General features: G+C 53.8%; 1 protein-coding gene across 3 annotated transcripts in view; it reads right to left on the reverse strand.

Annotated features, from left to right (window-relative positions):
* Positions 1 to 17,362: 17,362 nt before the first annotated feature.
* Positions 17,363 to 23,339, reverse strand: part of CMKLR1 (chemerin chemokine-like receptor 1) — a 47,361-nt gene continuing 41,384 nt past the window's right edge. For all 3 annotated transcript variants that reach the window (XM_043557802.1, XM_043557803.1, XM_043557804.1), the window contains 2 exons: positions 20,684 to 20,758; positions 17,363 to 20,146 (listed from right to left, as the gene is read on the reverse strand). In XM_043557802.1, the coding sequence (XP_043413737.1) occupies positions 19,046 to 20,143 (1,098 nt within the window). In that variant the 5' untranslated portion in view covers positions 20,144 to 20,146; positions 20,684 to 20,758 and the 3' untranslated portion in view covers positions 17,363 to 19,045. The remainder of the gene's footprint in view (positions 20,147 to 20,683; positions 20,759 to 23,339) is intronic.

Here is a 23,339-nt window from a genome sequence, read left to right on the forward strand (position 1 = left end):
CTGCTTCAAACAAAATCAGAGTTCTTTTTTTTTTTCAACGTTTATTTATTTTGGGGACAGAGAGAGACAGAGCATGAACGGGGGAGGGGCAGAGAGAGAGGGAGACACAGAATCGGAAACAGGCTCCAGGCTCTGAGCTATCAGCCCAGAGCCCGACGCGGGGCTCGAACTCACGGACCACGAGATCGTGACCTGGCTGAAGTCGGACGCTTAACCGACTGCGCCACCCAGGCGCCCCACAAAATCAGAGTTCTGATGGCAAGGCAGATGTCAAGAAGATCTGTGGGGTAGTGAGAAGACTGTGGAATCTGCTACCCCTTTCTTTTTTCTTACATTTATTTTGAGAGAGAGAGAATATGCATCCCAAGCAGGCTCCGTGCTGGCAGTGCAGAGCCCAACGCGGGGCTTGATCTCATGAACCATGAGATCATGACCTGAACGCTTAACCAACTGAGCCAGCCAGGTGCCCCACCACCCCTTTCAATATAGTCTTTCAATAAAGCCCTTGACCTCAGCTGTCAGCCCCTTAAGGACTGATTCAGCTGCAGACAACCACCTCACCAGGGACCATGCACCCTTCCCGGGACAGCGGACATCCAACAACTGATTAATGTAGGGTTTCAAGGGCTGAACACCTTACCCCAACCTAGGACAACCCCAAAAGGCCATCCTATCTCTCTATGGGGTCAGTTGAGGCGGTCACTGAGCCTGCATTACAGATCGACCTCTTTCTTTCTGCTTCCTTCCCCACTTGGCACAAGTGGTGATCCAAAAGCATGCCCTAAGGAATATCCCGCACGTTAAACTCCATTTCAGAGCCTGCTTCTCTGAAAACCTGACGTGCAACAGAGAGGCAACCCAAAGTGTCCCCTGCATCAGCTAATAAAAGTTTGCAATTCGCTGGAGTAGATCAGTAAACATTTTATGTAAAGGGTTGGATAGCAAATATTTTAGGCTTTGTGGGCATGAGGTCTCTGTTGAGACTGCTCACCTCAATCTTTGTAGCATGGAAGCAGCCAGACGGTACATAAAGGAATGGGTAAGGCCGTGGGCCAATAAAACTGTACAACTCACCCTCAAACAACACGGATTTGAACTGCACGGGTCCACTTATATGTAGATTTCTTACAGCACAGGACTATACGTGCAATTTCTCTTAGGATATCCCCAATAACATTTCCTTTCCCCCAGCTCACTTTAATGTAAGAATACAGTGCATAATACCTCTTAGTATACAAAATACAGGTGAATCAACTTTTACGTTATCACTAAGCCTTCCGGTCGGCAGTAGGTTATTAGTTACTGTTTGAGGAGTCAAAGTTACATGTGGATTTTTGACTCTGCAGGATCGAGCACCCCTGATCCATGAGGTATTTGCAAAACGAGGCTGCGTGCAGGTCCACTGCCTATAGTCTGGCAACCCCTGGACTAGATCAACTGTCTTACGGTACGGTTGAGCAAACGGAACCTTAGGGAGGAAAGAACTAAGCACATCAATGAACGCCACACGTGATGCACTTAGAGGCCCACGACACGGTTATATTCAAATTGTGACAGCAATATGCTTAGTGAACACTTAAAATGGGCAGGTGTGCCCTCAGTCGTACACCCCCCTTTTTCACTTAGGTCTCAAAACAGCCCCGGCGGGGGGGTGCTGTCATAAGCCCCGATTTACAGACGAGGAAGCTAGGGCTGGAAGAGCGAGTCACACACCTGCTAAGAGGCAAGGCCAGCCCTGGAGCCCAGGCCTCTAGCCCTAATGATAGAATCAGAGGCACGGTGCCAGGGGTTTCCTACAGAACGTTCTCCACGCAGGATTCTTGCATTAACAAAACCCACCTCAAGCGTCTCAGGACACACGCCTCTCGGAGTTCACACAGTCGGGCTGAGACGGGGCCCAAGGCAGACAGTACAGACCCAGGAAGAGCCAGTAAACGGGTGTCCAGCCCAGCAATCACACATGCCCACCACCCACTGGTGGGACCATATGGGGAGTCACTGCTTTCTGGACTATCAGTTGTACTAGAAGAATCTTCAGGGAGGGGACTGCGATCTTGGTTCTAAGTACTTTTGCCATAAGCATCTTTACAACACACATTTTTCCTGCGGACCTCATCGGCTGTAAGGCAATTTTGCTGGAAACAGTTAAAAAACAAAACAGCCGGCTGAGAGTTTGGTTTGACAGCTCGTTGGTTTTATCAACTGGTCGACCCTTCCATTTCCCCACTGATCTCAGCCCTCCTAATGGGCTACACACAGGCACAGAGTTTTGAACGCACATTTCCCACAGAACTTTAAAAGGTCCACCAACGCACTTGTGACAATGTGCCAAGAACAAAGGATAGCGTACAAGGCCTTTCACGACACAACCCAAAGCATCCTGGTATGGGGAAACGGATACCTGTCTTAACGAAGGAAGACATTTCAGTGAAGAAAATGTGATGCCGAACCAACAACAACAAATAGGACAGTACGAACGAAAGACTTTGAAGTTAAGTGCTCAGGTACAACTCAGAAAATTGATTACTCCCACAGGATTGCCAGGACTCTACACACACTTGAAATGCACTCAAATATTTTGTTATTCCGCAGTAGAGCAGAATTTTCATTTCGTCTTCTTTTGTGTTTCGTGATGTCCTTTGTAACGAACGCCCTTCTTGTGTTCTTCGTGATTTTCTCTTTTACGGCAAAACTTCGCTACGGCCAATTAGTTATGTGGCAAAAAAAAAAAAAAAAAAAAAAAAAAAAAAAAGTTTGCAGCGAAAATACCGGACATGGTTATTTCTATATCGGAAAAGGCTCAAATGCAGCACAGCGTCCAATGCAAAACAGCCACAGAAGTTCAGGATAAAATAAAGAAATGCCAAGGAGGTTTCCCAGGCTACAGCTCCCCTGGCCCACCTCCCCTGCCGGATGTCCCAATGTACCTGTTCCCTCATCCTCCTGGTGGGCTCATGAGAAGGCAGGTTTTGGGGTCAGACTGTCCTCGGATCCCGACTCCCCGCCGACCCCTGGCGTCTAGCTATTCAAGGCAGGATCCTCAGAACAGCCTCGCGGCATCACCTGAGAGGCAATCAGAAACGTGAAACCCATCTCAGGCCCCACGAGTCAGAATCTGCATCCTAACAAGATAAAGATCCCTGGGGGTCTGCACGTGCAGTCAAGTTTGGGAAGCATGGCTGCAGGCAACCCCTAGCCATTCCTCAAGCCCCACCTGGAAGCTGTAAAAAAGTCAAAGCTGTAAAATCTTTAAAAAAGCTGCCAAAAAAGAAAAAAAAAAAAGTCAAATAAAGAGGGGTCGATTATGTCAAAGCGTTTTTAAACGGAGCCGGGAGGGGGTACCTGGGTGGCTCAGTCGGTTAAGCGTCAGGGACTTCAGCTAGGGTCATGATTTCTTGGGTCTGTGAGTTCAAGCCCTGCGTCAGGCTCTGTGCTGAGACCCTGGAGCCTGCTTCGGATTCAGTGTCTTCCCCTGTCTCTAACCTTCCCCGCGCATCCTCTGTCTCTCTCTGTCTCTCAAAAATGAATAAGTGTTAAAAAAATTAAATAAAATTGAGCCGGGAGGCTATAAGGAGGCGGGCCTTATGCACGTCCTTACCAGGTGGACCTGTGAACTTGTGAACGGGGCCAAACCACAAATAGCCCGAGGACTGGGTCGTAACAAGTGCAGCTTGCAACAGTAAGAGACTTTGCTTTGAAACCAATTATATTCAGCCAGGAGTAGTTTTCTGCCGCCAACACCAATCAGAATTCTTTGTAAACAACATACACAGAAACACACGTTCCCTTTTATCTTTCAGAAACCTTGACTTTTGTTTTGCAAGTGGTAGGGGTGGGAGGGACACTATTTGGGTTGGTACTCAAATCTGTGTTCCTCGAATTGTAACTCCGAGGCCCCAAATAAATACTTTTGGTTTTGTTTCAGCTTCTGCCTCTTTTCTCCGTTGACAAAGCTGTCTCCTGGGTCCTCTTGGCTGGGTTAGTTGACCCTCTACTTACCAAATATCATACCCTCTGGCTCCTTTACTTGGCTGGGACCCGCCCTCATCCTGACTCTGGCTATCAGTGGCTGCCACCTTGGGGAACCTTTTAAGTAGGAGGCAATTGACCAGCATGTAATTGTCACGCTAACCCTACAGGATAAACACCACCACGATCCCCTTTCACAGCTGAAGAAACTGAGGCTTACAGTTTTAAATGAATTGCTCAAGACAAATATGGAAGCGACAGGGATCTGAACTTGGGTGGGTCTGAGACCAAGCCAGAGGGTTGTACCACCTGTCTCGCAGCACACAGCAGCAGGTGGGGAAGCAAGGGAGGTGGTGGGGCGGGTGGTGGTGGTGGGGAGAGACTTCTGTCCGGTGTATGGAACAGGGCACGGACACAAACACCTCAGCACACGGTGCATGAGAAGGGAGTCAGTGCAGAGTGCTCTGGGGACCCCAGGAAGCAGAAAGTCTGAAATCGGAGTCCTTTTTTCTCCAGCTCCTCTGTGGTTTGCCGGCCCCAAGCCAAGGCTTCTCTTAATCCAATTAAAATGGACTTGTTTATGCTTATCAGCTCTTTATTTGGTTTGTTAGAAACGTGCAAATTACCCAGAAACCTCTTTGTCCCCTGAACCAAAAGGCATCAATAAAACTATTAAGTTAAATCCAATTAAATGCAGCCGCTGGAACTTGAAGGTGGCAGAGCCAACAGAAGCGAGGGAGGGGCAGGTGGGATTTTGCTGGGAAAGGGAGGAATTCTTCTGGCCTCCTCGCTTAGTGTGGTTCCTCTCAAGCACCCCCTTAACTGTAGGCCGGGAAAGAGCAGGAAGAGCCACTCTGTACCATGAGCCTGACAGCGGACCTGTAGCAGATCGTTAATTATCTCAGGAAATCTGCAAGACGGATCCGATGGACCCATTTTGCAGATAAAGGAACTGAGGCTCAGATAGGTTGAAGCATTTTGTCCAGAATATCACACAACTGGGGAGCGGCAGAGGAAGGATTTGAACCCTCATCTGCCGAAACCCTCTGCCTGGAGTCTTGGAATGTCAGGGCTTAAAGGGTCCTTAAAGGCTGCCCTGCCAAGGGCAAGCCTCCGCCAACATGCGGACCTGAGTCTCTGCACCCGTAAAATGTGCATGATGATAACCATGCCGACCTGCCAGGGCTTGGGGAGGGTCCCGTGAAATGCTACGTGTCTCAAGTGCCCGACACATGGTAGGTTATATGTTATATGCTAATTGCTGATACCTGACTCTTGGCAAAACCCATCTCCTTCCCCTTCCTATTTTTCAGAAGGGAAGGCTGAGACCCAGAAAGGGAACATGACCTCAGGGTTACACGGAGACCCCATAAAACAGAGCTGGGACTCAAGCACGGGTCTCTTGCCCCCTGATTTGGCATCTCATTTCAGCCCCTGAGCTGCCCCTCCATTTTGTAGACGAAAACACTGACGCACACCGAGCAGCGGGCACTCAGTGGCCAGGGTCACCCAGGTGGGTGCTGAGTGCCAGAGCCCTGGACTCGGGTCTTGGCACCACTGTTCTTCAGCTGCGTCGCGTGGGCACATGCCTTGACCTCCCTGAGTACCTGGCTCCTCCCCTTTAAAAGTGCGGCTCGGGGTACCTGGGGGGGTGGGGGTGGGGGCTCAGTCGATTGAGCGTCCGGCTTCAGCTCGGGTCAGGATCTCACCGTTCATGAGTCCAGGCTCACTGCTGTCAGCACAGAGTCTGCCTCTCCTCCATCCCTGTCTCTCCCTGCCCCTCCTCCGCTCACGCTCTCTCTCTCTCTCTCTCTCTCTCTCAAAAAAAGGCCCAGGGTGGGTTCCTCCTTCCTGGCAACGCTTAGACCCAGGGGATACAGATTGCTCAGGAAGGGAGGGCAGGCCAGGATTCCAGGCAACGCTAATCCCGTTACAGATACATTGTGAACCGTAGGGGATCCCACGAGCACCACCCTCCGCCTGGAGATTTTCCAAACCCCTCCCTCGCTGCTGGCCCATCCCCAGCTTCTCAGAAGTTCGGTAAGCAGCAAGACGGAAGTGAGCAGAAAACGACGTGGGACTGTGCACTCGAGCCCGCTCACAGCCGCGCCCCCCCCCCCCCCTTCCCGGGCCGCATCAAGCCAGCGATCTTCAAGGTGTGACCATAAGAAGCCTGAAGTCAAAGGTGGCTCCCAGCCGGCTCACCTGGGGCAGGCGCCTCACCTCTCTGAGCTTCCATTTCCCCACCTGTGAAGTGCGGAACCTTCAGTGGTTCCTGACGTCCTGTGAATCACCGTCTTAATAGTATCGTTCTGACTTTTTCATTCCCACTCTTCAGCCCCAAAGCCTGTTGGGAGCCGCAGAAGGAGTTGAGACGCAATGGTGATGGGGGGCTTTTCTGGAAGTTATGGAAGCTGTGCTTGATAGTGTTCTGAATACAAGATCTTTGACCGACTGGCCCCGGAGAGCCCGTGCGCACGGGAGGGGGTGCGATCTGTGACATGAGAGGAAGGAGGGGGTGATGCTTCCTTGTGGTGGGCTACAGGGGATGATGCAGCCAGCCGGGGGACTCAAGTCAGGCCACTGTCCCGAGGGGGGTGGATTTTCCAATGTCCTTTATTCTCTTCCCTTAGCACACAAAAGCTGTGCCTGGAAGCCCAGCTCCCGGATTCTGCCCGGGGTGAGCAGCAGACCCCCTTTCCTGTACCACCCCGAGGCTTACCACTGGATGATGGAAAAGTAGAGAAGACAGAGGAGAAGAAAAGCTGCTTCTTTTCCAGAACCAGCATTTGTAGAGGAAGGGAAGAGGGATTCTGGAGAGAGGACTGGCCAGGCGTTTGCTTGGTCTCCCCTCTTGCAGATTTGCTCCTGACACACCGAGGGCAGGGGTTTTTCCAGACCACAGCCCCACCTCGCGGGCCTTGCTGGGCACTCTCAGGTCTCGTGTGGCATGGGTGTGGGTGAAAGCCAGCAGGCAGCCATGGGGCAGGACGGGTGACCTTCAGACAAGCTGGGATGCCTCATCCCTATCCAAGCTAGGAGGACAGCAGAGCCGGGGTACCCAGGCTGGGGGGGGGGGGTGGGTTTAGCCGAGGAGACACTAGTCAGCCACGCCCAGAGCTGGGTTCTCTTTCCATGGGTTTCCACTTGTACGTGCAGGATCAGGGAGAAAGGAGACATCTATCTCTCTGCACTAGGAGGCACAGGGTCCCGGCGAGTTCTACACTTCACCACGGTCTCCTGAGACGTCAGAGCAAGCCCTACCCGCCCCCACCCCCCATGTGCTCCAAGCCACCCCAGGAGAAAGGCAGGGGAGGGTGGCATCTGGGAGAGGGTGAGAATGTTTATCCAAGGGAGACTTAGCTCAGGAACCTGTAAAAACAACATTCGAACAGAAATGTTAAAACTGGTTATATTAGTAGCAAAGCACCACAGACTGGGTGGCTTAAAGGACAGACATATACTGTCTCACAGATAATGGTGTCTGGAAGGCCAAGATCAAGGTGCCGGCTGGGTTGGCTCATTCTAAGACCTCTCTCCTTGGCTTGTCGATGGCTTTCTCCCAGTTTCTCTTCATACCCTCTCTCTCTACGTGTCTGCACTCAAATATCCCCTTTTTGGAAGGACACCACTCATACTGGACTAGGTCCCACCCTGATGACCTGATTCTAACAGGATTATGTCTGTAAAGGGTCTGTCTCCAAAGCAGGTCACATTCTGAGGTCTGGAGAGGTTAGGATGTCACCATGTGAATTTTAGTGGGTGGGGGGAATCCCCAATCCAACCCATAACGTTAGTAAAGCTTAACTTTTTTTGTTTTCTGTTTTGTTCTCTGCCAGTGCGGGGTGACGGAGGGGAGGGGTTTGGAGCCACGGCATCAGCAAGACCACGTGGGCTACAAATAGATCACATTTTCTTCCCAGAGTCAAATTGTAGCAAGCATTCGCTGCGCAACCCCAATATATAATTTAGGCAGATTTGTGCAGCCTCCTGAATCACTGGCCTGGATTAGGCATGGCCCCCAGAGATAACAAAGCAAAAGCAGTCTCATAGCTCCAGTAAAAGGGAAAAACTTGAATCGAACATGACAACGGCGAGCACCAGCAACTATTTAAGCGCATAATATTTTCCAGGTGCCGTGATAAGCTCTTTACACGGATTATTTTATTGAATCCTCCTGCAACCCTACGAGGCGTTTCTATTACACCCTGGATCTTACAGATGGGTAAACCAGGGCTCAGACAGCAACAGTCATTTGCCCAAACTGGCCGGATTCCAGAGCCTGCGTGTGTGATCGCTGCCCACCTGGCCAGCCCCTCCTTCCTGAGCTGGCGGACCTCTTCTTAAAGCCTCTTCCCTCTGCTGCTAGGGATAGAAGAAGGGAGAAGGGATAGAAGGTATCCAGAGGCTGGGCTAGTGGGCAGAAAGCTCCCGTTAGCTCTGTGGGCCACGCAGGGCTTGCGTGCCTGGCGTCAGAATCTCAGCTCTACGGTAGCTTCTCCTGGGCGAACCCATCAGGGAGCCACAAGAACAAGGGAAATAATGCTTCTAAAAAGGAAACAGCATAAGTGGCCGTCAATAGGGGGTTGGCTAAATTAACTGTGGTGCTTCTTCCGGGTCAGCCTGGCAATCGCTTGAGTAATCAATGACTGATTTTTTTTTTTTATTAATTTTTTTTTAACGTTTATTTATTTTGAGACAGAGAGAGACAGAGCATGAATGAGGGAGGGGCAGAGAGAGAGAGGGAGGCACAGAACCGGAAGGAGGCTCCAGGCTCTGAGCCATCAGCCCAGAGCCCGAGCGGGGCTCGAACTCAGGGAACGTGAGATCGTGACCTGAGCTGAAGTCGGACGCTCAACCGACTGAGCCACCCAGGCTCCCCAGTCAATGCCTGATTTTTAAAAGATGGATAGAAGCGCCTGGGTGGCTCAGTCCGCTGAACGCCGGACTCTTGATCTCGGATCAGGTCATGATCCCAACGTCATAGGGTGGAGCCCCGAGTTGGGCTCCACAAGGGGCGTGGAGCCTGCTTAAGATTCTCCCTCCCTCTCTAAGGGTGCCTGGGTAGCTCAGTGGGGGAAAGCATCCAACTCTTGATCTGGGCTCAGGGACAGAAGGGACGGGGCTGTGCTTTGTGCTTCTGGAGGGTCACGTGCCGCATTCTGGAGCCGCTGGCAAGGCTCCAGGGCCACACGTGCCCCACCCTCGGCCAGGGGTCTCCGCACGGCGGGCTGTGTCTGTCTCCCGTGTCCGTCCTTCAGCATCTGTGGGGCTCAGCAGTCGCGTGGGGCCGGAAAGGGAGGTGGGCCCTCACCGCCACCTACCCACGGGCACCGGGCACGATTAGAGTCCCGCCGCCCCGCCTCCCTGGGGCAGAGGGGAGCCGAACCCAAGCTCCCCGCTTTAGGTCCAAAAGAGAGCGACATTCAGAATTCAGGTCATTCATTGAGACAAAAAACAAAAACAAAAACAAAAACAAAAACAAACCAAGTCTGAAAGCAGCATGTTTTGGAATGATCTAGAAAACTTTGGATTTTTTTTTTTTGAAATAAATCCTTAACATTTCCTGCTGTTAATATCTTGCAAATTTGTTCGATGCTGTCGAAAGCCTTATTACTATTTTCAGATTCTCTCAATAAACAGACTTGTTTAAAAGGTTTAAAAAAAAGTCGCTGAAAGCATGAAGCTGCTTGGGATTCTGTCTCTCCCTCTCTCTGCCCCTCCCCTGTTCTCTCTCTCTCTCTCTCTCTCAAAATAAATAAATAAACTTAAAAAAAAATCTCTTTCTCTCCCTCTGCCCCTCTCCCTCTCTCACGTGCTCTCTCTCTAAAATAAAAAATAAATAAAAGATTTTTTTATTTTGTAAATGGATACAAATGTTATGGAACAGAATATGTATACATACAAATCTTTTCGCTAGACTGATAGATATTGAAATATAAAGACACACAGACTAGGCTGTAGATCATAAGCTGAAATACTAATAGTGATTATACCTGGGTGATCTCTGGAATTATAAGTGATTTTCCTTTCATTTTGGTCTGGAAAAGGTGACATTTCAGAGCCCAGTAAGCGGAAAGACCTACTGATCCTAGAGTGAGTCTGGAAGGGGACCATGGAACCCACTCCATTCCCCATTTCTTGTTCCGTCCATCTGCCCCAACACCTGCGATTTCACCTTGAAAAGCTCGCTCTTTTGGGTTAAGTGGTACCACCTCCGTGCCGGACTTTCAAAGGAGGGGAAGAGTGGCCTCAGCCACTGTCCTATTTTGAGGCGTCAGGGAGGGAAAGCAGTTGCTGACGGCTGCATCCTGGGTCCCAGAATCCATCCCAACTCCCAGCCAAGATGGGAGTTTTCTCTCTCTGACTCCCGGGAGGTGTGAGGCGTTATAACAGAAAGCTCTTCTCCCCATTCTGTACTAATCCCTCTGGACCTAAGTTGTTTAACTCAAGAAGCAGCATAGCTAGTGGGAGAGTATAAGAAGTCACAAAGCTAGGGGCCCCTGGGTGGCTCAGTCCGTTAAGCACACGACTCTTGATTTCGGGTCAGGTCGTGATCTCATGGTTTGTGAGATGGAGCCCTGCGTTGGGCTCCATTTGGAATTCTGTCTTTCCATCTCTGTCCCCTTCCCCCCATGCTCTCTCTCTCTAAATAAATAAACTTAAAAAAAAAAAAAGCCAGAAAGCTTTATGGATATGGGTTCAAATCCTATCTCTTTTATGTATTAACGTGTCATAAGATTCATGAAAGTCAGTGTGGGAGCTGGCTGATGTAGCCCCAGAACCCAGCACAGTCCCTGGCACATAGTAGGTGCTCAGTAAAAGTCAATGGGAGGACGTCGGTGTGGTCCCGGGAAACATGCTTCCCCCCTTTGAATGTCAATGTCTTCATCTCTAAAGAGAAGGCATTTTCTCTAAAGAGAAGGGATTTTTTTTGTGTGGTTTTTTTTTTTTAAGTTTCTTTAATTTTGAAAGAGAGAGAGAAGGTGCGTGCGCATGTCCGAGTTGGGGAGAGGCAGAGAGAGAGAGGGAGAGAGAATCCCAAGCGCGCTCCGGGGCTGTCAGCACAGAGCCCAATGCGGGGCTCGAACTCGCGAGCTGTGAGATCATGGCCTGAGCCGAAATCAAGAGGCAGATGCTTAACCGACTGAGCCACCCAGGCACCCCATACCCTGCAGGTTTTTAATGAGGATGAAATGAGGTGATGGATGGACATGGCCTCTGGCTGCTTGTCACCATGCCTCTCGTGCCATCATGAGTCCCTGCTTCCCAGCCAAGCACTGGGGTCTGGGCCGTGGCCTGGGCATAGTAAACTGTCTGAACCAGGAGCTCGCCAGCTACTTACCCACCAGCCGTGGCTGAGAGCCCGCTTTCCCACATCCCCGTGTGTGTCCTTGCTCCACAGCGCCAACATCTGGGAGCCAGCCAGAAACTCATTCAGTCATCCAGTTATTTGCTGTATGGGCACCAAACATCTGCACGGTGGAAACCAAGGGAAAGATAATCCTGGGGTCCACCTCTCCCAGAGCTAGGCATCTGGGCTCCAGGGATACTGGGGCATCAGGCATCTAGCTGTACTTCCTGCCAGAGCATCGCCCGGTGCCCAACCCAGACCTGGCGCCCAGTTGGTTGCTCCATCCACGATTTCTAAGTGGAAGGATAAACACAGGAAGTTTGTGGTCATGGTTGTACCAGCCAAATCCTTAACAGGGTCCGGGTCCGGAAAGAACTACAAAACAATGCCGGGGGTGGGGTGGGTGGAGGGTGGGAGGGGAGGCATCTGGTTCCTTTATTTTCCGGCTGCAATTAATCAGACAAAGGGGAAAGGAAAAGGCCAAGGGAGATAAAAGCACTGAATGGAAATCACCTTCATTTGGGAGCCCTCCTGCTGGTGCCAGGGCAAGAACCCTGTGGTGGCCTCTCCATTTCTGATCCAAGTGACCTGGGGTCGCCACATCTGGGAAGTGGGAGCTAGCTCCCCCCTGCAAGCTTCCCCGGGACAGGAAAAACCGTGAAAACACTTTGGAACTGGAGCATTGTGACAGTGATCGTCTTGAAACTCGATGATGGTTGGGGCGCCTGGGTGGCGCAGTCGGTTAAGCGTCCGACTTCAGCCAGGTCACGATCTCGCGGTCCCGCAGTTCGAGCCCCGCGTCAGGCTCTGGGCTGATGGCTCAGAGCCTGGAGCCTGTTTCCGATTCTGTGTCTCCCTCTCTCTCTGCCCCTCGCCTGTTCATGCTCTGTCTCTCTCTGTCCCAAAAATAAATAAACGTTGAAAAAAAAAAAAAAAAAAAAAGAAACTCGATGATGGCGATGATGATAAAAATAACGTCAGCCTGTGGTTATTTCCCCATTTGTCCCACAAAGGATCGTGAGCATACTTCCTGGGCTAAGCCCTGCTCTGGGTGCTGAGGCTACAGAGGTGGGCCAGGCAGACACGGCCCCGTCTCCCCCCTCTCCCCGGGGCGCTGATGGAGCTCCCCACCCAGGAGGGGGACAGACTCAGCATAAACTTCTTCCAGATGGAAAGGAAGTAGTGTGATGAGTAGAAAACAGGGGATCTGATAGACAGCGAATGGACACGGGGCTGCTTTACCTGCAGGGAGGGGTCTGTAAGGGAGAGGCTGAAACTTGACAGAAGAGGGGACAGCGGTCTGGGAACAGCCAGCGCAAAGGCAGGGAGGAGCCCTGAGCTGGGGAGCAGCGGGAGGTGAAGGTGGGGGGGGGGTATGCTGCTCCTCTAGGGCTTTGGACGCCACCGTTAGGGGCTGGGATTGCTGCGCTCTGTGAGAGGAGCTCACTCAGGCTGTTTCGAGGAGGGTGGGTTGTGGGGGGCAAGGCCGGAAGCGGGGAGACCAGTGGGGAGGCTGATGAGAGTGGGTGCTCCACGCGAGCCTGGCAGCTGCTAAGTGCTTGTGCGCGACATCTCATTTAATCCTCCCAGCGACCCTGGGATGCAGGTTCTTATGAGGCCCATTTTACAGATGACACAACTGAGGCTTTGGAGATGTTGAGTGGCTTGTCCAAGTCACAGAGCCTTCACCCTACCCCTAACCCTAGACGCTGTAAATGGTGGAGCTGGGATTCAAGCCCAGGCATTCTGACGCCCGAGCCCCCGTGACCCTGTGTCCTAGCCATCAAGGGCCCTTTGAGTCAGGGGAAAGGGCTGGGGCGGCCCCTGGGAGGGCTCAGTCCTTCCTGAGATGCTGCCACCCTGGAGGGACCCTGCCGGGACCGCCTCCCTCTGAGTTGCTCTCTTGAATCAGAGAGAGGCTCCCAGACCCGGTTCTGTCCAGAGTGCCAAAGGAGGTGGGGAGTCACTCCTGCAGACGCCATAGATTAGTTCATTTTCAAATTGTATTTTAAGACGTATTCTTCCAAATACTTCTATGGAGGCCTAACTTCCTACAGTGAAGGGCAGTAATCATCTATGCATAGACCAATGAGGTTTTATGTCTAAGGACAGACGCGTAACTGCTACCTGGATCCGGACAGACAGCGTTGTCACCCACATCCAGGACAGCTGTGAGGGATGACGTTTATGTCCCAAACGCAGTCTGTCTCTGCCCTGGACAAGGGTTTTCCAAGGCCTCCTGCCTCCCCGTTAGCCAGGATTCCGCTGGAAATGCCCCAGTGACCCCTGGATCCTGGAGACGGGTCCTTCAGGGCAGATGGGCACCAAAGCCCCTATCGACAAGCCATGAAGACCGCAGCCCGTGAGTGCCCGGGTCTCCGGAATGCTGGTGTTCAGGAAAGTGGCTCATGCGAGCATTTCCCCACACACCTCACTCACAGCGGCCAGTGAGGTCGGGGGGAGAGCGTCGGGGGGGGGTCCCCATCTCATTTGCAAAGAGGCCTCAGTTTTACCATCTGTAAGTGAGGAGGATGGGAAGGGATGTGGTTTTTAAGATTCCCAGGGCTGTGAGGGAACGACCAGCCCACCCAGACACCGTCTCCTTCCTCTGAAAGGAAAAAGCCAGACCCCCCCCCACCCGCCCCCCACTCCCACCTCCTTAAAATCTGACACTGGACAGGGAGTGTACCTTCCCCTCCCCCGGGAGGAGTCTCTTGAGAGGACACTTGGCACTTGCAAGTTGCTTTAGAATCGGACGCACTGGTGTTTGCTACTAAGCTCTGTCGCTGTGCAACGCCGGGCAAGACACTTCGCCTCTCTGAGCCTCCGTTTCCTCGTCTGGACGTGGGGATAGTAATGGCTCCTACCGCAAAGGCTGTTGTTAAGGATTCAATGAGAAAATGAAACCAAAGTGCTTGGAGGAGACCCAAACCCGGGGCATGCTCAACCGATATTACCCACTATTGATGTTGTTGGTATTGCTGTCTTTAAGCTTTGAGCACAAGGGAAGCGTCTCGGATGCCTGCGTTTCTTCCTTCGTTCACCACGGCTCTCCTGGCCCCACACACCCTCACCCCCTGCCCGATGACCAGGATTCCAGAGCGATAGCTGGCCGACTCCCAGGGGGAGCGACTTCTGGAAGATCCCGGGGACAGAGGACGGATGACCTCCAAAGTTGAACCCCAGTCCAAGCTCCTAGCGTCTTGTCTGCATAAATCCCCCCCGGCCGCCACCCGCAATTGCGGCGCTAATGGGCCTCTGTTCCTCCTAGGTTAATATATGTATTATTTATAGGGTTTTATTATGTGCTCAGAGGGCTCCCCTGAGAAATGTAATTGTGCACTGGGAGGTAAATTTGAATAATATTTACAATTAATTTCCATCAATAAAGCAACGCACCGAGGCCTCTGTGCAGCTGAAACGGGCCCTGGGTTGGCTTTCCGCTAACCGCTCCCCTGAGAAAGCTCGGGTAGCTGTTAAGCGTCTCTAGAATAGTCCACTTGTCTCAAGCTCTACCTCTGCTCCCACTGCACGCATGTGGACGCTGTAGCCGCCTCCTGGCTTTCCCTTCCTTCAGCCCTCCTCCAACCTGTCCTCCCCAGCTGGGCCCCGGGCATCGGGCATCATTGCAAATATGCAGGGCTGAGCGTGGCCCTGCCCTGCGCCTGGCCCCCTCTGCCCTGCTCGCCATCCTGTCTGCTCTGTGCTCTCTGCTGCAGCCCCCGGCCTCCTTCAGTCCCCGGCAACCACTCTCTCCTCCCACACTGTTCCCTCCCGCTGAAGCACCCTCTCCCGCACCCCACCCCCAGTCAGCGCCCACCCATCCTTCCCGTCTCAACGCCAGCATCTCTTCCCCGAGGAGGTTTCCCCGGTCTTCGGACAGGGTCGGTCGGATCTCCCTGTAATGCGTGTGTAGCACTTGGTGTGGCTGTTTTCCGTTGAGGGTGTGGTTTTTAAAAACTCGTTGGCTGTCTCTCCCACTGACCAATGAATGGGCTCATGAGGACGGAGACTATGTCCCGATCACTCTTGCATTCCTGGTGCCTGACACAGGGCCTGGCAAGGAGAAGCTATGAAATAGATTTTCACTGAATGGATGAACGGGTGGCTATAGAAATGGTTATGTAAATGGATGGGTGGGTGGATGTTGGGGGGGGATGGGTGAGTGTTATCTTGAGTAAGTCCCTGACAATCTCCCGTCCTTGGTTGCTAAGGAACTGAGAGAAGAGGAGGGAATGCTTTTCAAAATGCAGTTTCTTTGAAGTCCTAAATTTGAGGAATGATAGGGAATTTGGGGGTTCCTCCAGCCGCCGCGCAACACTGCTGTGTGACTTTGGGCAGCGTTCTCCACTTCTCTGAGCCTCGCCTGCTCCTCTGGGAGGTGGACGGGGAAGGCACGGGGGTCTTGGGGGCCAGGAACATCCAGCACGGAGCCCACTCTTGCTTCAGTCTCTAATCAAAAGCAACTTTGTCCTCAAAGGGAGAAAGCAATTCTTTCACGGTTGGACAAGTGGCTTCCTGGTTCCTCCTGGTCCTGGAAGGCATCCCCAGCAGCAATTTTCCAAATCCAGGGTTTGGCAACCACGGGCCCGGGGCGCCCCAGCTCCGGCCAGGGCACAGCACGCTAGGGCAGAACGGGAGGGGGAAGAGCTGGGGAATTGTAGACCACTTCCAAGCGAGCAAATGCCAGCTCGGTTTGCAGCAAAGGGCGGCTCTCGAAACCTCAGTTCCCTCATCTGTAAAATGGGAGAGACCCTGATGGCTCTCACTGTTGGGTTCTTTTTTTTTTTTTTTTTTAATTTATTTATTATTTATTTCTTTTGAGAGACAGAGAGAGAGAGAGAGAGAGGCAGAGAGAGGGGGGAGACAGAGAATCCCAAGCAGGCTCTGCAGTGTCAGAGCTGAGCACAACGTGAAGCTCCATTTCACGAAATGTGGGCATGACCTGGGCCGAAATCGACAGCCACCCAGGCGCCCCTCACTGTTTGGTCCTATCCTCTCCCATCCAGCCTAAGCCCTCCGGAGCTGACTCTGCGGGCGGGCTTAAGGCAGACTCCTTCCTCAGCCAGCACAACATCGGGGTCACTGTCCCCTCCTGAGCCCCTCCCCCTCATCCCTTGGCTTACCCCCCTCCTCCGTCCCCTTTCCCCTCCCTTTCTCTCCGTCCTCCCGTAGGCCCAAGACGCTGGGATTTCAGGGCGCAGACCTGGTTCAAAGCCCAGCTTCCACCGTTTACCGGCCGCGTGGGCCCGGACAGGTGGGGTCTGCAAGCCCAGCCTCCCGCCCTGCTCACCCAGGCGGCTCTGATGGTCTTCTTCACATTGGACCATTTTGAGGGTCTGATGAGATTGTGAGCCCCACACCTAGTAGGTGCTTAATAAACGCCAGACCCCTTCCTTTATCTTTGTTCTGCATTTCCTCCGTGCTTCCCTCGGCCCTCCCTCTCAAACACCACCTTCGGCTCTTGCCCCTGTGCCCGCTTCCCCGGACCCCCTTGGCCCACCAACCCCACCCAGGAAGCAGCGCTGACCCCCGCCCATCGGCCCGAGTCCCGGCCCCGAGGGGAGGCCTAGTCAGACCCAGAGCATGTTGGCTGCCTGCGGAGTGACGCAGGCACGCACGCTGTGTGAGCCGCAGGACCTTTGCATCTGTGAGATCCTTTGAAGAGCTGTAGGGACACGATTAAGGAGGATGCCATGGTTGCATTTAAGTGTTTAATGGGGAACAACTGGTGGGGCAGCCAGAAAGAGGCCTAACCCTAAGGAGGAAAACAGCTGGTTTGAATTCTACTCCCGCTCATCAGCTTTTCCAGCTCATCCAGCTGGTTTCCTGGCTTGTCGCGCGGCCCAGGAGGAGTGAGGGACCCGCCTGAACAAGTATCACCTGGGGGTCAGAGCCTGCGTGGCTGGTGACCGTCTCTGGGGTCTGGAAGACGTCCCATGCCATCTCGTTGCTTCACTTGTGAAGTTGGGGCGGGGGGCTGGGGGATGACGAGGGGCATGGGGCGATATTTAAAGTTCCCTGTGTTTGCTCCCAGGCGGTCCAAGTTCAGATTTCTTGAAGCCATTGGGCGCCCTGGCTTAGGCTCACGTCAGAGCTGCCTCATCATAAGCACAATGACCCAAGAAGGGAAGGAACAGTCTGTCTCTTAATGAGGTGTGATTTCCAAACAGCCCGGGGCCTCGGGAACTTGCCCAACGCCGTGTAGACATTACATCTGTTCATTGCATCGTGTCGGAGGATTGGCTTCACGATGATGGCGTTTGGAAGAGAGCGTGGACACTGGGAGGCCAAGGGCCCCCGGCCCACCGACGACTACCTCCTGCCCATCCTCTCTCTCCCCACTGCCTTCCCGGAGGTCTCAGGGGGCGCAGGAGCTGGGAACCACGGCGGGCGCGTGTGGATGGATGTCGAGGGAACTGGAGGCCAAGCGTATTTTCTCTGCCATGTTGGGTCATTTTCAAAAACTATTTGCAAAGCTGGTGTATAGGCCAAGGAAATGTTTAGATTAATCTGCTGAAGAATCAATATTTGTGGTCAAAACCCCAAGCCTCTCTCAAAACCCTGATCCTGCGGCCTTATTTGAGTCAGAGAGACCTAGTTTCCAATGCTGGCTCTGGCAGGGACCAGCTGGACGCCCTCAGGGAAGTTACTTAACCTCTCTGAGCTCCAGATACCTCATATGCAAAAGGGAAGTCATAACTGGGAAGTCAAGGCTGCTGGGAGGAATAAGTTTAGCATAGGGAGCACTAAATAAATGTAGGCTACCGTTATAGTCTAGAATATTCTCAATAGATACATTAGCCATTGAAAACAAACAACAAGACAGAGCTTCCGGAGCCAGACAGAGCTGGCTTCACATCTCACCTCTGCCTCTTGCCGGCTGTGTGTCAGTGGGTGAGTTACTCCCCACCCTCCCTGAGCCTCAGCTTTGCCATCTGTAAATGGGACAAGGACGCTGTGGCACAGGGAGGCGTCAGTCCCAGGTGAGAAAAGACAGCATGGCCGCGCCAGGAGGGGCTCCGCGCCTGCCGTCCCCACAGCCCGCATCTTCAGAGCACGGTCACCACTCTCTCCACCCCTTCCCCCAGGCCCCACATGTCCTGCCCTCACAGAGCCCACAGGGCTCCTCAGGACCTGTTTTCTGTCTTCCCACCTGATCTGAAAGCCAAGTGCATGGTCCTGGCAGTTCGCGAGTGCCTGTGTCACCTTCCTCTCCCAGGTAACCTGTGCGTCTCCACTTGCCCTCACCCGGAGGAATGATGCTGGCGGGCGGCAGGATTTCTGGCTGGCCAGTGACACAGGCACGTGGGGCGAGGCGGCGATTTGCATCACACTGGGTTGGCCCTGAGCTCTGCTGCTCAGGCCAGGAATACGCCCCGTGGCGTGTTTGTGATTCCAGGGGAGCACGGAATAGGTAGCTTAACCCCTCTGTCTTATGCTGATCCCGGTTCATGGCAGCGCTTTTAAGAATGCTCCCTTTTTTGCTTTGGGCCGGCCAAGGCAGGTCTCCCAAGAAGCATGGGATGCCGGTCCCTGGCCTGCCCGGTCAGCCACGCCCCTCGAAGGACGGAGTTCCGAGCCCTGGACTCCCAGCTCCAAGCACTGGTCAGCCCCATGTAAACTCTAGCCGGCGTTGGTGGGTGCTGAAGGGGGTTTCTGCGGTGGTCTCTGGGCCTCCGAGGCCGGAGTGCCTGTCCACCGGGGGTTCGCGGATGAGGCTCAGAGCATGCTGGTCTCCTTCTCGTTGATGGATGACATCTTGGTAAAGCTCCTGTGGCTGGGGTAGGAGGAGTGGCCCGTGTCCTCGCTCAGCGCGTTAACCAGGCGGGAGAAGAGGGCCACCTTGAACTTCTTGAAGTCCTGGCCCACGAAGACGTACAGGATGGGGTTCATGCAGCTGTTGGCAATGGCAATGGCGGTGGCCAGGGGCAAACCCAGGCTGAAGACGGAGCCCGGCACGGTGGCGTGGCGGAGCTCCAGCAGGTAGAGGGTGTGGTAGGGGCACCAGCAGAGGAAGAAGGTGGTGATGATGGTCACGATGATCTTGAAGGGTTTCTTGGTCTTGGCCAGGCGGTTGCGTCGAAGCTTGCAGACGATGGTGAAGTAGCAGGCCGTGATGATGAGCACGGGGACCAGGAAGCCACAGAGGAAGCGGGTGACCGTCACCACCGTGTGGCGGCTGAGGCCCGCGGGGTCCAGCCCGGAGCGAGCGAGCCACGGGGCGGAGCCGGCCGCGGACAGGCTGAAGTTGTTAAAGCAGGACGTTTTCCCATGCACGTGGGCCGTGTCCCGGAAGACGAGGGACGGAGAGCTCAGGAAGAAAGCCAGGACCCAGATAACCACGCAGGCCACGCAGGCCAGCCTCACGCCGCGGTGGTTCTGGGACCAGACGGGAAGGAGCACGGAGATGCAGCGGTCGAAGCTGATGACGGTCAGCAGGAAGACGCTGGTGTACATGTTGTGGATGAGCAGGAAGTTGCTGATCTTGCACATGGCCGTCCCGAAGACCCAGTGGTAGTCCATGGCGGTGTAGGCAATGTGGATCGGGAGGAAGACGTTGAACAGGAAGTCCGCCACGGCCAGGTTGAGAAACCAGACGGTGTTCACCGTCTTCTTCATCTTGAAGGTGGCGATGACGATCACCAGCCCGTTGCCCAGGATCCCGAGGAAGCAGACAATGCTGTAGACCGCCACCAGGAAGATCCTGGTCACCTTGCCTTCCAGGGGAGAAGACTCCTCCAAAACCACGATGGGTTCAAAATCATCCGGGTACTCCTCGTCGTAGGAGAAGGAGGTGTTGTAATCCTTGTCCCCCATTCTCTGTGAGCAGAGACAGGAGTCGTTAGGGGAACTGGCTCTAAGAGGTTGACCAGGTTGACCAACACCAGCAAGACCGACAGTGTCCTGCCTGACTCTGAGCCGGGCTGGCGTAGTATCTTGACTGCTTAACTACTTGCTTCACCACAAAGCCCATGGTACAGATGGGAAAACGGAGGTCTAGGGAGCTGAAGTCACTTACCCAAGGTCATACAGCTGAGAAGAGGCGGGGCCACGAGTCAGACCCCAGCTTCAGGGTCTGTCCTCCTGACAACCGTGGTCGCTGCCTCTCGGGGACCCTCCCCTTCCCCTTACAGTCCACTGAGGGAGAGAACATTCATCAAGCTCCTCAAATCATGGCAGAACTGCAATGATGCTAAGGGCCATGAAGGAGGGGTGAAAAACGCTGTGGACGTGGCCCCAGCCATGTTTCCAAAACCCAAGAGACAGCTGTGCTGGCATCCTCCAGTGCCCCTACCTCGTCACGGGTCCCCCACGGGTGCCCTCTTGACATTTGTTCAGACCGCAAAAGTCCCTCACCGTTCACTGTTAGGGTGTCCAAAGCTCTCCAGTGGGGTCCTTGGCCAATCGGTCCCAGGGCACAGCTAGGAACACCTGCAGGAAAGATGAGGAGGCAGTGGTTGGACCCAGGTCCAAGAGCCAGGGGTTGGGTGCACTCAGAGCCACAGATACAGTCTATTGTCATTACTCCCAGTTTACAGAGGAGAAAGCAGAGGTTGGAGGCTGGAAGGTGACAGAGCCCCGTGAGCCCAGATTAACGGCTGGACCCTTCATCCCAACCCCCACCTCCTCCCCACCCAAGCACATCCACAGATGAGACTCTGAGTCAGGGGTGGGTGCAGGGAAGGCACAGGGGAGAGCATGTGGATGGTTCGATGCAAATCTTCTGCCAGGGCAGACCCAGAACACTCGAGGCACCCAGAAGACAGAAAAGGAACGGTCCTGAGCACCCACGATGTGCCAAGAACTATGATTCCCTTAGTTTCTCTTTGCAGGGGCTCTTGAGGCAGGTGTTGTGATTCTTGTTTGGGATCTGGGAAACTGAGGCCCAGAGAGAGAAGCGTCCTGCTCACTTGGCATTCCCTGGGCCCTGTGGGTGTCGCGGATCACACACAGACCTGCTGTCACGACAGCCCGGTGAGGAGACAGACACAAATGCATTCACTGAGCACCTACCATACTTCCCATAACAACGCTGTTGGGTATTTTCCCCACTTCCCATAACAATGTTGTTGGGTATTTTCCCAACCTAAGGAAGAACAGACTGAGAGTCTGGGGAGTTTGCAAGTTTGGGAGGTCTTGGAGGTGGTCTCACGGGCATGGTTCAAACCCAGCTTTGGCCACCTACCAGCTATGTGGCTTTGGATACATGACGTCTCCTCTTGGAGCCTCAGTTTCGTCATCAATAGAATGGGAATACTCACTACTAAACAGAATGGGTGTAAAAATTACAGGCATCAGAAATACGGCACGTTGCTTCAGTGCTGGCACATGATCCAAAAATATTAGTGATTCAGTTAGGGCCCGGGGTAAACCGCGGGATTGGAACCCAGGGCTCCGACAGCCCAGAGCCCATGCACTTTCCACCACCCAGGCTCTCCCCATCCTGACGAATGGGAACCAAACCAGAAGCTCAGCCGGTGAGACTGCCAATCGATGCTTTGTTACAAATAACGCCGACCTTCCACCATGTAAACGCATTACTGGTCCTTAATGGGTTTGAGGTGGTATTTTATTGCAGAAAAGTCATCTTTTGCTTTCATTAAATAAAAGCCACTTGGAAAATCCCGTTGAGGGCCCTGGGCTCAAGGGATTCAGAATTAAAGCACCATCCTGCTTGGGTATCATGCCATACTGCAGGCTGGGAGAATATTCCAGAGGTGCCCAGTGAGGGGTCCCGGGGGGCTTCCTGTGACCCTGGAATGCAAACAGAAGGTGGGCCGAATACGGCTCCCCCTGCCCCCCTGTAACTGGGGGGAATGTGACTGGTGCTCGTGATAACAATGGAGGCCAGGGACCGTGCTGAGCATTTACTATGGATGCCCTTGCTTTGGCCCCATGACGGGCACCGACAAGGCTGAGGGAGATGAGAACGCTCGCCCAAGACGTCCATCCAGGCAGGGGGTGGGGGAATCAGAATTTGAACGAGGTCTGCAGAACCAGGGTGGTCGCCATCTCTACACGCCGCCCCGGAAATCACGGTTTGATGACAGCCACCAAGCGTGTCCTCGAGGAAGAAATGACCAGGTCCACATTCCCTGTGCCGGGCTGTGCAGGCCCCGGGGACAAGGAAACGGCTTCCCCAGGGTCCCGTCCCACAGGAGCTCACGGCCAATCACAGGGCACAAGACAGAGGTGAGCTGGGGCAAGGCCAGGAAGCCCGAAGAAGCCTGGAGGGGGTGCTCCCCAGCCTGGGCATCAGTCCTGTGCTGCTCAGGGCAGGCGGGATCTGAGCTGAGTTTTCAAGGACGGCCAGGAGTTCAGAGAACGAGGGAACGTGCCAGGCTGTCTCTGCACCCCCTCCCCCGCTGCCAACGGGGGAGGCGTCTGAGCCCCAAGAGGAGGGTGGAGAGGAGCAGGGACCCCGCACTTTGCATCGCGTCTCCAGAAAGGCACTGGACACAGATAACGTCATGTCTGGCTCTCCGGCCGGGCTGGAACGGCTCGGGGTCACAGGCCATGTCTCACCGTCTCCGGGCAGGGATGGGGGTTGGCCGGGCCCAAAGCAGCACAGAGTGGTGCTGACAACCTCTGGGCCTGTCTGTCCATCCGCCCCCTCAGTCTACTAGGAATTGAGTTCATCAGTGTCCCCCGTTGACGTGTGCCCTCCCCCTGAGTCCTCCTGGGGGTGTGTTTCATCACAGGTCAGCCCTCGGCCCATCCGGGCACACACCCTTCCTGCCCTGAGCCCGTTTCTGTGCCAGCCCAGGCCGTAGAGCAGAGGAGCCAAGGACACAGACTCTGGGGCCTGGCCAGGCCGCCAGCTCCCCGATCCTGGGTCTGCACGAACTTCCTGTGACCACCGGCAAGTCAGCTATCGGCTCTGCGCCTCAGTTGTCTCATCTGTAAAATGGGCCGGATCGTGCGATGGTGGTGAAGTTTCAACGTCGCATGTAAAGTTCTTAGAACAGGGTAAACACGTTGTTGTTGTTGTTGTTGTTGTTGTTGTTATTCT

This window comes from Prionailurus bengalensis, chromosome D3 (genome assembly GCF_016509475.1).
Source record: "Prionailurus bengalensis isolate Pbe53 chromosome D3, Fcat_Pben_1.1_paternal_pri, whole genome shotgun sequence".
In the NCBI taxonomy this organism is placed as follows: Eukaryota; Metazoa; Chordata; class Mammalia; order Carnivora; family Felidae; genus Prionailurus; species Prionailurus bengalensis.